The 13,627-nt window shown below is 58.4% G+C and overlaps 4 protein-coding genes across 4 annotated transcripts; 3 read left to right on the top strand and 1 right to left on the bottom strand.

Annotated features, from left to right (window-relative positions):
• Window positions 1-451: 451 nt before the first annotated feature.
• On the top strand, window positions 452-3,317 carry MFIFM68171_10294 (uncharacterized protein; the record flags this gene model as incomplete). Its single annotated transcript, XM_071065713.1, has 7 exons — window positions 452-500; window positions 557-741; window positions 794-1,609; window positions 1,671-2,288; window positions 2,341-2,434; window positions 2,490-2,538; window positions 2,627-3,317. The coding sequence occupies 7 exons, from the start codon at window positions 452-454 to the stop codon at window positions 3,315-3,317; spliced, it is 2,502 nt and encodes an 833-aa protein (XP_070921814.1).
• A 490-nt stretch (window positions 3,318-3,807) lies between these two features.
• Window positions 3,808-5,316, bottom strand: MFIFM68171_10293 (uncharacterized protein; the record flags this gene model as incomplete). Its single annotated transcript, XM_071065712.1, has 1 exon — window positions 3,808-5,316. The coding sequence occupies one exon, from the start codon at window positions 5,314-5,316 to the stop codon at window positions 3,808-3,810; it is 1,509 nt and encodes a 502-aa protein (XP_070921813.1).
• Window positions 5,317-7,076: 1,760 nt separating this feature from the next.
• On the top strand, window positions 7,077-7,910 carry ARL2 (ADP-ribosylation factor-like protein 2; the record flags this gene model as incomplete). The annotated part of the gene is made up of 6 exons (XM_071065711.1): window positions 7,077-7,135; window positions 7,197-7,307; window positions 7,369-7,385; window positions 7,442-7,587; window positions 7,639-7,719; window positions 7,779-7,910. 6 exons carry the CDS (start codon window positions 7,077-7,079, stop codon window positions 7,908-7,910), a joined length of 546 nt encoding a protein of 181 aa, XP_070921812.1.
• Window positions 7,911-8,646: 736 nt separating this feature from the next.
• Window positions 8,647-13,601, top strand: MFIFM68171_10291 (uncharacterized protein; the record flags this gene model as incomplete). Its single annotated transcript, XM_071065710.1, has 3 exons — window positions 8,647-8,785; window positions 9,033-13,084; window positions 13,179-13,601. The coding sequence occupies 3 exons, from the start codon at window positions 8,647-8,649 to the stop codon at window positions 13,599-13,601; spliced, it is 4,614 nt and encodes a 1,537-aa protein (XP_070921811.1).
• Between the last annotated feature and the right edge of the window lie 26 nt (window positions 13,602-13,627).

Here is a 13,627-nt window from a genome sequence, read left to right as displayed (position 1 = left end):
CAAATCTCCGGGACCGCTATCCGAGACGCCCAAGCAGAGCTGAGAGAGAGGACGCATTGTCAGGCTTTCTTGAGGCATTCACGCCGTTTACCGCTTATGCAGAGCGTACAGTAAGCCTCCACGGCATCCCCCCTCGTTAAGGAAGCTATCCACATGCAAAGTAAGCTTGCCTGTCCGCGTAGCCTGTACAGGGCTCAGGGGGAGCGAGGTCCTTCCCCCCCCCCCTTTCCCCGGATGGATCGCTGGAGTTACATCCAGCTCGCAATGGCGGCCAGGGTTGCCGCTGTTTCCACCTACCGCGCCCTTCATATGCGTCCTCCGATACTTTGTAAGCTTAAGTAGAGAGTAGCATAATCGTGAGCTTTAATAGGGGAGTCACGTCCTTGGTCGCGCCGTCTCTTTCTCCTCGTAGGCTGGCAGAGTCGAGGAATCACTGTGTTTGTCTCCCAAGATGAGGTACTCCTCTCGGTTTCTCGGAGCCCTGGCGGCGGCCGCGTCGTGTGAGTGTTAAAGCCATTTAGGGCTCTCGCATCAGCTGACTGACCTGGTGTTGTAGTCGCGCCGTCTGTCCTTGCCCAGAACAATGTTCCGGTGACGATCACTGATCCAGACACCGGTATCATCTTCAACACGTGGGGTCTTGCCAATGGAGCTCCGCAGACCAGGGGCGGATTGACCTTTGGTGTGGCTCTGCCTCCCGATGCCCTCGAGACAGATGCCAGCGAGTTCATCGGATACCTGGTAGGTCAAACGCAAAACGCCCCTCACAGCTCACTGGTGTTGACATTTCCAGCAATGCGCGGCCGCCGACTCGGCCGGCTGGTGCGGTATCTCCCTGGGAGGACCGATGACCAACTCGCTCCTTATCGCCGCCTGGCCTCATGAGGACACCGTCTACACATCCCTTCGGTACGCCGCGGGATACACTATGCCGGATCTCTACACGGGAGACGCCGAGATCACCCAGATCTCGTCGACCATCAATTCGACACACTTCACCCTGATCTTTAGATGCCAGAACTGCCTCCAGTGGAACCAGGGCGGTCAACAGGGCGGCGCATCCACGACCGGCGGCGTCATGGTCCTCGGCTGGGTTCAGGCGTTCCCGTCTCCCGGCAACCCGACTTGCCCAGACCAGATCACCATGGAACAACACGACAACGGCATGGGCATCTGGGGCGCCGCCCTCGACGAAAACGCCGCCAACCCGTCCTACACTGCCTGGGCAGCTCAGGCTACCAGAACGGTCACCGGTGATTGCGGCGGTCCGACCGAGACTGGCGTCGTCGGCGTGCCGGTACCGACTGGCACTTCGTTCGACTACATCGTGGTCGGCGGCGGTGCGGGCGGTATCCCCGTTGCCGACAAGCTGAGCGAGTCCGGGAAGAGCGTGCTGCTCATCGAGAAGGGCTTCGCCTCGACGGGCGAGCACGGCGGAGTCCTCGGGCCAGACTGGCTGGACGGCACCGACCTTACCCGGTTCGACGTGCCCGGCCTGTGCAACCAGATCTGGGTCGACTCGAACGGCATTGCCTGCACCGACACCGACCAGATGGCTGGGTGCGTCCTCGGCGGAGGCACCGCTGTAAACGCCGGTCTATGGTTCAAGGTGAGCCCGGCTATTGATATCCTAGCTCCTAGCTTCGACGGACTATTCTAACCAATTCTAGCCGTATTCTCTGGACTGGGATTACTTGTTCCCCAACGGCTGGAAGTCAAGGGACATCAGAGCAGCCATCAACCGGGTGTTCTCGCGCATCCCGGGTACGGACACGCCCTCCACCGACGGCAAGCGCTACTATCAGCAGGGTTTTGATGTCCTCTCGAGTGGTCTACGCGCTAGTGGCTGGAGCCAGGTCACGGCCAACAACGCTCCGGACCGCAAGAACCGCACCTTCTCGAACGCCCCCTTCATGTTTTCCGGCGGCGAGCGCGGCGGGCCCCTGGCGACGTACCTCACTAGCGCTAAGAAGCGTAGCAACTTCAATCTCTGGCTGAACACGACCGTGAAGCGCGTCATCCGCGAGGGCGGCCACATCACGGGTGTCGAGGTCGAGGCGTTCAGGACCGGCGGATACCAGGGTATCGTAGACGTCACTAAGATCTCGGGTCGCGTGGTCCTTTCGGCAGGTACTTTCGGCAGTGCCAAGATCCTACTCAGGAGCGGCATCGGGCCGAAGGACCAGCTCGAGGTTGTCAAGAACTCGGAGATTGACGGGCCTACTATGATCAGTAACTCTTCGTGGATCAATCTGCCGGTTGGCTACAACCTGGACGACCATCTCAACGTAGGTCGACAGGACCAAAGAATGTCTCGTAGCATGCACTGATATACGACAGACTGACACCGTCATCACCCATCCCAACGTTGCCTTCTACGACTTCTACGAGGCCTGGACGAACCCAATCGAGTCGGACAAGAATAGCTACCTTCGTACGTCATATCAATCTTGCAATCCTTCACTCTCGGAGCTAACAACACCATCTAGAAAGCCGCACCGGCATCCTCGCACAAGCCGCACCCAACATCGGACCAATGTGAGTGAGCCTCCTCTCGTCAAATTCCAAACCACTTCCTTCCCCCCACCCCAAACAATGCTAACCACCCCTCGCCCCCCAAAAACAGGTTCTGGGAGGAAATCAAGGGCGCCGACGGCATCGTCCGCCAATTGCAATGGACGGCCCGCGTGGAAGGCAGCTTCGACACCCCGAACGGCCACGCAATGACCATGTCGCAGTACCTAGGGCGCGGGGCGACGTCGCGGGGGCGCATGACGCTGACGCCGGCGCTCTCGACCATCGTGTCGGACGTGCCGTACCTCAAGGACCCCAACGACCGGGAGGCGGTGATCCAGGGCATCGCCAACGTGCAGGCGGCGCTGGCCGGGGTGGCCAACCTGACATTTACGTACCCCAACGCGTCCGTGTCGGCGCGCGAGTACGTCGAGGGCATGGTGGTGTCGCCGTCGAACCGGCGGTCCAACCACTGGATGGGCACCAACAAGCTCGGCGCCGACGACGGCCGCCTCGGCCCCGGCGACTCGGGCGCCGTCGTCGACCTCGACACGCGCGTCTACGGCACCGACAACCTCTTCGTCGTCGACGCCAGCATCTTCCCCGGCGTCCCCACCACCAACCCCAGCAGCTACATCGTGACGGCCGCCGAGCACGCCTCGCAGAGGATCCTGGCGCTGCCCGCCCCCCGGCCCGTGGGCAGGTGGGGCCAGTGTGGCGGGCGCCAGTGGAGGGGGAGCTTCGTGTGCGTCGAGGGGACGACGTGCACGCCGCAGAACGAGTGGTACTCGCAGTGCGTGTGAGTATCTCCGTCTGATGAAGACGGAGTCCCAGAGAGGGGGGGGGGGTGGGGGGGGAACCGGTAGTCTCGGAAGGTCGAAGGAGTCGTCCTCAATTTTTATTCTTTCTTTCTTTCTTTGTGAATAGTTCTCTCTCACCCGTACATACAGCAGCATTTTCAAATCCGTAAAGAGGCTCATGAGTTGCGACGTGATGTATTTGAGGGGACATTGCGTTGGACTTGTTATATGCCTCCTGCCGCTTCCCGCTCTTCTCGGAACATCCCCCCGCAGATTCAACCATCAGGGCTGGACTGCCCCAAATGCCGTGTGAAACGGCCGTAAGTATTGCCGACATGGCATCATACAAAAAACTCAACATCGAAAGCATATCTTCTCTCTCGGCTTGCGGGAAAGGATATGGACAACTATCACATCCAGTTCGTTCCGCCATCCCCTACCATATGCTGGTTACGGTCCGAGAACTCGGCTAGCGAGCAATCGTGATGGTCATCTAGTAGTCGCCGAGGATCCGCGGGTCGAACTGGCATGTGTGCTCAAAGACCACCGCATCAAGCCAGCAGGCCGGACCTTTGCGGCACTTAGGTGTGCGATGCACCGCCTCGAGCCGCACCTTCTCGGTGAAGTTGAAGCTATCCTCGAGCAGCTTGCGGGCCCAGATCAGATCATCATCGTAAAACTTCTGCACGTGCTCTAGATTCTTATTCCCTCCCGCAAGGTGCTTGTGACGCACCATGTACGAGAGGTAAAGGCGGAAGTACTTCCTCTCGTGGTGCTTGGGTGACTTGTAGACAGGGTTATTGTCGGGGTCGACAAAGTCATATCCCGACTGCGACGAGAAGCGATCCGACACTGTCGTTAGCAGCATGTCGAGGAGTGAGAAGCCAATCTTCTTCCGCCTGTGTTCGTGGTGGACGAACAGGTTGATTCTGGCGGTGGCTCGGCTGCTGCCGGTGCCGCTGCCGGCGAGGCCGGGCTCCCAGACTGACAGGAACGCGAAGCCCAAGATCTCGCCGCGTCTCTGGTTCTGCCGATCAGAGTCATCGGTTGGGATTTGGCGATAAGGGGAGTACACAATGTTGCCCCTTGTCATACCCAGGTCCTTGGCCGAACCGCGGACGGCTACAACAAACGGCATCCCCAGACTCTCAGTAGTGCTGAGGATCCTCTCGAAATCTTCTACCGTAAGAAGCCGAGAGTCGAGCGTCTGGAGGCCGAACTGCACCTCCTGGTTGTAAATGAGACACACCGCTTCCATGTCATACTTCCCGGCCGGGCGCAGGAAACATGGTATCCGCGGCACATAATAGTTGAATTCGGGCTTCTCGTACTTTGGCTCGATGACTTGGACGAACCATTTCGGATCCGTGAGCAATGGGTCCTGCTGCGGCTCATATTTCCCGGTGTAGATGTGCGGCTCGGGACGGGAGTTGAACCGTGAGTTGAACCGTGGATTGCGGCGCATATCCATTCGCCGTCGCATCAAAAGCGTCGAGGTCCAGTTCTGCCGCCGCCAGTCGAGCTCGGTTTCGACCTGCGAATGGTCAACTATGGTATCGGGGTAGTCGATAGGCGGCAGCAAGAGGCCAGTGTTAGTATCTACGTCGCATTTCCAGTGCTCGACGCCATTCCCGCAGGAGAGGGATGCTCTGATGTTGCGAGAAACACCGTCCATCCACGCCGAGATAAATGGCTCGAGATAGCTGGGATGAGCCAAGGTGCCGTCGTCGTCTCTCAAGAGAGTGTACCACTTGTTGTCGCTCGTCTTGCGAAGCCGGGGTTGCAATGCAATGGCGTTCCGAATGTCGGCTTCTAGCTTAGCCTTGGGACTCGTAGAATCTGGAACTCGCAGAGCGACATCACTGATATTGATTGATGGAAGACTCGGCGGCGGCGATCCGGGGTAATTCCGGTCCGGGCACGGCACGCGGCGAGTAATCAGATCTGGGGAATAGCGGCCGGCTATGCCCGAGCCAGGGGCAAACTTCTCCCCGGGAGGCATGTCCGTATTTGGAGGTCTAACGCCAGTCGGCTGTTCTTTGATGGCTTCACGTTCGCTGTCTCGGATCTTTGGGCTTTCTCGAACAAAAAGATGGGTTAATGGGCAGGAGGGTTAGGAGCGCCAATTCTGTGGACTGCGTGGCCAAAGACGGGCGTGTGATGGATGAGTCTTGCGGCTGGGAAAGAGCCGGATCATAAGAGCCAATTCGGGAGGAAGCCGCACCCCAACTTCCTGCAGCGGAGTTGTTCGTTTCGGCCTTCGGCCTGTCCCTCAATTGGGTACCTTAGGCCACCCAGCCCGCGCCAACGTCAGGGGGCAGGTTGTGTTGCCGGTGTGGTGGCGACACTAGCGGAATAGCCTTAGGGACGGAGCTTGATTCCCTCGTGGCATTGACCAAGCAAGCACCTAGCGGCAAAGAACTGGAACGCCAAATCCAGGGAATCCATATGACGCCGGTCCGTCTTGTCCCAGCCCTCGCCGTAATCATTTTCCGTTGCATTAGGGGGTGTTGGGCATGTCGACGGCTGACGCAACTAAGGAGGTAGAAAGTGAGCTAAGAATGCGCCATCTACTCTATGACGAAGTTAACCAATCCATCCAGCAAAGCTACGTCAATTAGCCGCATGCCTTTCGTTTTTAAAATGTGTACATCTCGGTTGGTATTTGACCAAAATATCACGGATGGCAACGCTAAACGGGACCAGGAACTAGCCATTCACTCAAAGCGATGAAACGAACGATTTGGGCATTGAAGACCACCCCAAGGGGGGAGTTATTTTGGCAATCACGCTATCTGCAGTGGCTGGTGGTCGGAGCGAGGTAGAAGAAGGAATGGTCACAGTGGAACGAGGACTCCAAGGGTGAGGCAGCTCGACGTCGCTGTCAACGACCCGAGTTGGGAGAGGGAGGAGCAGGGATCTCTCAGGATAGTGTAGGCGAGTGTAGGAAGGATTTGGTGGGGAAGAAGGCAGAATTGCTGCAGTAAACTGGGAGGACAGGAAAGTGAAGGAGAATGAGCGATCGAAAAGCTGATTTGCGGTTCAGAGGCACATACACGCGTTTCGATTAGGAAGCTGTACAGTGCTATGATGCGGTTCCTGAGAGCCACCAAAGTGGCCTCTTTGCAAACAGGCACTGGCACTTAAATGTCTAGGTACGTTCGTCCAACGTAGGCACCGAGCGATGGCAACCCGGCTTTCTTGCGATTATACGGAGGGTCTTCCATGACAACCGACCAGACAGACATTCCTCTGGATCACCCTCACTCAGCCCCGTTTCCCAATGGAACTGCCATTTGTTATCCGTTGTGGGTTGGTGTGGGCGTCTGCACACATGCACTTCGCCGTGTGTCCTGCCAGGGGGCGGTCACCATCGGTTCGGGCCAAAGCCCATTACGATTAGGCCCGATAGGTCCAATAAGTCAAATGCAACCATGTATAGAGGAAGTTCTATCGCTTTCAGGCAGGCGGGCATTACATGTTCGTTGGTGGAAAGGGGAAGTGTTGTTGATGGTTGTCACGTGGTGTGCAGCCCAAGAACCACATGGTGCGGATCCTGGACGCAATCGAAATGGGCACTGGGTGCTTTGGTGCAGGCACCCATCATCCTTTACTAGGGGTTATTATAGGGAATGTCGCATTTAAACAAGATCTGATGTCTGGTACATGATTACTTGGAATCCTATTTCTCTTCCCGCCTGCGGGAATTTCTATCATTTCAATCATAACCCGTTTTATCGAATTCCAACCCCCGCGGCGAGGATGCTCTCCATCCTACGGAAAGCAAGGCTCAAGGATAAGGAGCTGCGCATCTTGATGCTGTATGTAGCTGCCATCTATATAGTTGTCGACCTACTTTGCATGCCGCTTACAAAGATGCAGCGGCCTCGACAATGCAGGCAAAACCACCATTGTGAAGAAGATAATGGGCGAGGACGTCACCACGGTCAGCCCAACCCTCGGCTTCATCATCAAGACAATCGACTACGAAGGGTGCGTTCTGTTCCCCTACATGGTATTCCACCCAGCCTCGGGCACTAACAAGTTTTCTCAGGTACAAGCTAAATATCTGTAAGATGGGATCACTTTTACCTGCCCTTGCCATCCCAGACTCACCAGGCAATCAGGGGACGTCGGGGGCCAGAAGACGCTGCGCTCATACTGGCGCAACTACTTTGAGAAGACGGATGCCCTGATCTGGGTTGTTGATGCCACAGATAGACTGCGTATCGATGACTGCAGAGACGAGCTGCATGGCCTTCTCCAGGAAGAGGTGCTTCCCATGCTTGTCTGTGGCAGGTACCGGCAGCTGACAATCCCCAAGAGACTTTCAGGAGCAAGCCTCCTCGTGTTTGCGAACAAGACGGACGTTCAGGGGTGCATAACTGGCGATGAGATGCTCAAGGTGGGCAATCCGATACCGGGGCTGGCTGGACCAGAACTGATATCTTCATCGACGCTTAGGCTCTACGACTCGACGAGATCCGGACGCATCGATGGAACATTTTACGGTGCAGTGCCATGACGGGCGAGAACCTGAAGGAAGGCTTAGCTTGGGTCGTTGAGGACGCCAAAGCTCGTCTATTCCTCTACTGATTCAGGCCCGAGTTGGGGTACCGATGCGGCTCTTTCCGGCTGCCCCGGCCTTTGCCGACGCCGCGGGCGGACCCAGCTAGTTTGTCCGGCACTGATGCGAATGATCTCCAGTTGCTAGGGCAATTTTGGTAAACAATGAAAGAAGTGGAGTGGGCCTCGATGATAAGCAACAAGCACGCCAGCGCCCAAGGACTAGGGTGGGACAGATGTAGTGTGTTCCACGGTGTAGGCCGGATTGCCATGCGGCGGGGAAGAAGAGAACAAAAGGAACGAGGGAATATATGGCTGTTCCACAAGAAGGCATCGTGCGGTCCGGAAATATCTTGAAACAATGGCATTTATCTCGGGGTTGCATCGCGACCCGAGTGCCGCTGAGATGGTCAGAGCGTCCGAAGAGCAGCGCAGGGCTCTGCGACAGGGCTCGGCGGGCTTTGCCAGCGAATCGGACGGGCTGACGGCGGTGCCAACACGCCCAGCCCAGCTCCCGCTGTCCAAGCCCTGCGGGTGCTCCGTGCAGACGGAACTGGGTTGGGGCCCTCTCCGACGACTGCCCCTCCAGGAATTGCCCGGGGGGCCGTTTTATTTATTAACAACCAACAAGGGTTTTGAATTTGGTTTTGGATGTTGACATCAGCCCGCCCTGGGACTCCCCGGACTGCCGCAAGCCTGTGTCCCGTGCTCTTATTTCCCGTGGGTTTTTGTGTGTCATGCCTAAGGCGGCGTGTCGGAAACAGCCATGTCTGACGAGGTTTCTGACTTTTTGCGCTCCGTCGAGTTGTTGAAGGGAAGACGAGAGGAAGAAGACGAAGCGCGCTCGCGCGAACTCGAGGAGAAGATCCTGCAGGAAAAGAAAGAACGCCAGGCCCGGCGCGCAGGTACGCCAATCTTCTCCCACTTCCCGTCCTCCCTGTGGTCATCCCATCGAATCGGCGCGCGTACAGTACCTCTCGCTGTACCGCGTTGTGGCACTGGATCAGCAGGAACACGGCCGTTCGTCGAGTCGGTCCACCACTCGCACAGCACTGCCAAACCATGCGACATCACTCGCTGGAACTGTTTTACACAGGCGTATTAGCATGAAACAGGAAAACTGACATTGTGCTTCTTATAATTTTTTTACAGAGCGCGCAAGATCCATTTCTCCCCAGAAATCATCGCCGGCAAACACCCCCTCGCCTACTGCCCATCGCATCGGCCTCCCGCTGGCTGCCGACGGCACAAGTCTGCCATCGCCTGGTCTCGAGAGCACCGGAAGCCCCCGGCCGCGCGCCGCCCCGCCTTCAGATGCCATGGAGAGCGCAACCGACTACTCGGGCTCTCCGACCAAGGAGAACGAGTCCCCGTTCGACTCGGATACCAAGCGGACCAGCCTGACCATGACCTCGCCGTCCATTGGCATGCCGTCGGCTCGATCTCCCCTCTCGTGGCAGAGACGGCCGACATCGCAGGCCTCTGAGAGACCCAGAAGCCGGACCTTGACTATGGTGGCCGCCGAGAATGCTGCGCGCAGCAACTCTCCCAACCCTGCCGATTCAGCGCCAGCAGCCGAACAGACCTTGTCGCGCGACCAAATCGCTCAGTCCCTGGCGGGCAAAGACCCGTCGTGGTTCCGACAAACGGCTGATCCAGGCCGGGGCTCGGCGACCTTCAGAAAGAGCCAGGTGGAGGACCAGGACACGGTGGATGTGTCATCGATACGTACGCAGCTTCCCGGCATGTCGCGGGATTCATCGATAGAACCGTCTAAAGAGAGCTCTTCTCGGCCACAGACTCCCAACCCCGTGCCTACCAAGCTTGGTTCGCCCCTCCCTCTGACCGGCTCACAACGGCTTGACCCGCCGGCCGGAGATAACACGGGAGACCTGGAGACGCCAACTGCCAATCGCCAATCCGTGATTTCGTCCGGTGGCCGCACATCGCCAACCAGGCCAGTTTCTCCCACGAAGGGTATGGGTGGCTTCGTACAGAGCGCCATGATGAAGCGTTCGGATAGCGTTAAGCGATGGAGCGTCAATTCTGCTGGAGGCTTACAGCGACCGGAGTCCACGCAAGGCTCGCAGCGCGGCTCTCCTCCCAAGGCTGGCTCTCGCCCGGCAAGCATGCTCAGGGGCTCTTCGGATGCGCCTGTGTTGAGACCAACCTCAAGCCAGGGGAACGAGAAGGAAGCCGAAGCCGAAACCGAGCCGGCCGCAGCTGGGGCAACTACGCCATCAGAGACTAAAACAAAGGGCGAAGACGAGAATACAACCCCGCCATCGAGCCCGTCTAAAACGATGGATCCCCGGAGGTGGAGCCCTAATAAGAACTCTAGCTGGCTCGAAGCGGCCTTGAACAAACCTGAATCGCCAAAGGCGAAGCCGGCTCCGCCCGCCGTGAATCAGCCGGCTTGGATGGTCGAGCTAAACAAGGCAAAAGCCCAGAAGGCGAGTACGGAGCTTGCCCGCAGCGCATCCCTCCCTACTAAGAAGCCCGAGGTCAAGACCGGTGGACTTATGAGGTCCACACCAATGGGCGCCAACATCAAGCCCTCTGCACTGACCGGCTTCCCGGTCGTACCTCCTGTTACAACAACCGACAAGCCTGCCATTGGCGGATTCCGCAACAACCTGAAGAAAGCTTCCCCGACTACCGAGGGTCCCGAGAGCGAGGGCCACGAAGAACCTACGGTCACGGCCAAGACAAAACCGGAAACGCCTCCAAAGAAGGACTTCCGTGCAAACCTCAAGCCCCGTGTACCCGTCCACGAAGCCAAGTCAACAGAGCCCGTCGACGAGCTGAAGAATGTCTTTGGGACCCTACGAAGGACCAAGACGCAGAACTATGTGGCGCCGGATGAGCTTAAGGACAACATCCTGCGGGGCAAGGCGGCCTTGAACGCGACAGGCGGGCCTAAGAAGACCGAACGTAAAGATGAATTTAAGGAGGCGATTCTGAAGAAGAAGGAAGACTTCAAGAAGGCCCAACAGGAGGGCCGGGGTATCACGAGAGAACCCAGCTCTGCTAGCGAGAAGACCATCCCCGAGGGTATCGCAAAGAAGCTGGAGATTCAGCGTACAGGAACGCTCTCCAAGCAGAGCCCAACTACTCCCGACTTCCCCTTGCAGACCCCCACGCTCACGGGATCCAATCGGTCCAGCTCTGTATCCACGATTTCGAAGCGGGATTTGCCCGATGTGGGTTCACAGACCGGGCTGGAGCATTCTCCCGGAATACCCAACGATCCGGTTGCCAAGCCGGCTCCTCCAGTCACCCTTCCGAAACAGTCAGATGCTCCTGGCCGCGTTCAAAGTAGAGTCGGCGGCCTGGCCGAACGATTCAACCCTGCGTTGGCTGGCCTCATAGCAAGGGGCCCTCCACCAGCATCTGGACCGTCAAAGAGCCCAGGAACGTCTGATACCGCTGGCTCATCCACGGCAGAGACTGGGAAGTCCGCAGGGCCTGGCCCTCAGCTGACTCATTTGACAAAGAACCGAGCCCGTGGACCTAGGAGGAAGGCTCCGACTTCTGTCGCTAAACCAGCCGAGGAGGAGAAGCTGGTGGAAGCGGTTTCCGAGCCAGAGAAGAAACCTATTGCATTGCCCAAACCGGAAAATTTCGTTGTCTCCCCTAAGCTGGACGAGTTGGTCAAAATCTCTGGAGAGGAGAAGCCTATCACGGCCACCAAAACGGAGAGGTTCTCGACACAGAAGGCTGAGGCCCTCTCGTCCCTGGACACTAAAAAGTCTGTGGTAGAGGATAAGCCAAAGGCCCTAGGCGATGTCATCTCACTAATCGACTCATCCAAGAGAGTACCGAAGGAAGAACCCGTATCAGTTGGCCAGCCCATCTCGTTGGTGGGATCTACCGTCAAGACTCGCCCCCGTTCACCGACCAAGGTCCATGAGCAGGTGGCAGCCCTGGCGGCACTGAGCCAGCAGTCACCAAAGCCTGCTGAGCAAAGCGGTGAAGCTTCCCAACCCTCATCTCCGAAGAAGCTCGACATGAAGAGGATGTCGAGGTTCATGGACGAGCAAAACCAGACCAGCCCAAAGCCGGAACCGGTGAAATCGCGACCGTCTTCTCCGGTAAAGGATCGGTTTCCCGCCCTTGCAAGTCCCTCGCCCGCCAAGCAGCCGGCAAACGATCCGGTTGAGCTGAAGCCTGCGCTCCCGGTCAAGAGCGGGCTGTTTGGGGGTGTTGGCTTGGGCTTGTCACAGCCGACCACAGCACGCAACCCCGTAGTAGGCGCTGAGAAGCCGCCACAGGTGCCCCCCAAGGGAGCTAGACCGCTTCCGCCTCCTCCAGCCATGGCGTCGCCCCCTGCTGTGGCATCTCCTAGAATTCCATCACCCGTCCGGTCGCCAGGCAAGCAGTCATCTGACGTGTCGGCTCTCCTCAACGACTTCTTCGGGCCCGAGCGTCCCAAGCGCAAGTACACGGCGGACGCAGCCGAGATCCTCATGAGGCGGCCGGCGTCGACGGCCACGGTCCAGACGCAGCGGTCTCAGCTCTTCCAGCTGTCAGCCGAAGGCAAGAAGATCCCGGTGCCCACACACCACGAGCGGGTCCTGTTTGAGCGTGAGATGTACGTCTGCCCGCATACTTTCATCGACGGCGCCGGAAAGAAGGTAAGCGAGGTCTACTTTTGGGCCGGCGACGAGGTGCCCGAGTCGGTCGTCGACGATGCCCATCTCTTTGCCGCGCGCGAGGCCAGAGCCTTCGGTGGGAAACTGGTCAAGCTGTCACAGGGTAAGGAAACCTCCGAGTTCCTGCAGGCCCTCGGCGGAATCGTCATCGTCCGCCGCGGGTCCAGCAACAAGTACGACTCGCTCGCGCCAAACATGCTCTGCGGCCGGCGCTACCTCGGCCAGGTCGCCTTTGACGAGGTCGATTTCTCGCCGCTGAGCCTGTGCTCGGGCTTTCCGTACCTCATCTCGCAACAGGGGAAGTGCTACCTCTGGAAGGGCAAAGGCAGCGATGTCGAGGAGCTGGGTTGCGCCCGCCTCGTGGGGATGGATCTGGCATTGATGGGCGAGCTGCTGGAAGTAGAAGAGGGCAACGAGCCCAAGAGCTTCTGGCAGGACGTCTTTGGCGGCGGCAGCCGTCCCAGCTCGGCAGACCACTGGAGGTTGAAGCCCAACTATGACAAGTACTCTGGCCGGCTGTTTTGCGCAGACGCGGGCGAGAAACACCAGGTTAGTTTCAATTTCCTTTTCCCTTCCCCCCCCTTTTTCTCCCCCGCCTGGCCCCAACCCAACAGGCAATCTAATCCAGAAGGCATTTCTCTAGATCACCGAAATCTCCCCCTTCAACCAGACCGACCTGCTCCCGTCCAAGATCTACGTCCTCGACGCCTTCTTCGAGATGTACATCATCGTCGGGGCGCGCTCGCAGCACCAGTACGCCGCGTTCCGCAACGCGCTCGACTTTGCGCAGGAGTACGCCATCCTGGCGGCGGGCATGGAGGACCGGCCGTTTGTGCCCATCTCGACGGTCGTGCTCGAGGGCATCCCGCGCGACCTGAAGAGCGTGTTTAGGAAGTGGCGGGATGCGGGGAGCCCGACGGTCATGAATGTTAGCCCCGCCAACTCGTCGGCGGCAACGCCAGCTCCGGGGGGGAGTAGTGGGGCAAGCGGGAGTCCGTTGAAGAGGGCGAGGAGTTTGAGGGTCGTGCCGTTGACGCAGGCCATGCAGGCGTTGGCGCTGGAGTGAGTGGGACTGTGATAGACTTTTTTTTT

Source organism: Madurella fahalii (assembly GCF_045866475.1).
Source record: "Madurella fahalii IFM 68171 DNA, scaffold_6, whole genome shotgun sequence".
In the NCBI taxonomy this organism is placed as follows: domain Eukaryota; kingdom Fungi; phylum Ascomycota; class Sordariomycetes; order Sordariales; genus Madurella; species Madurella fahalii.
The sequence above is the reverse complement of the archived record's forward strand: the minus strand, read 5'-3'. Positions and strand labels throughout refer to the sequence as shown.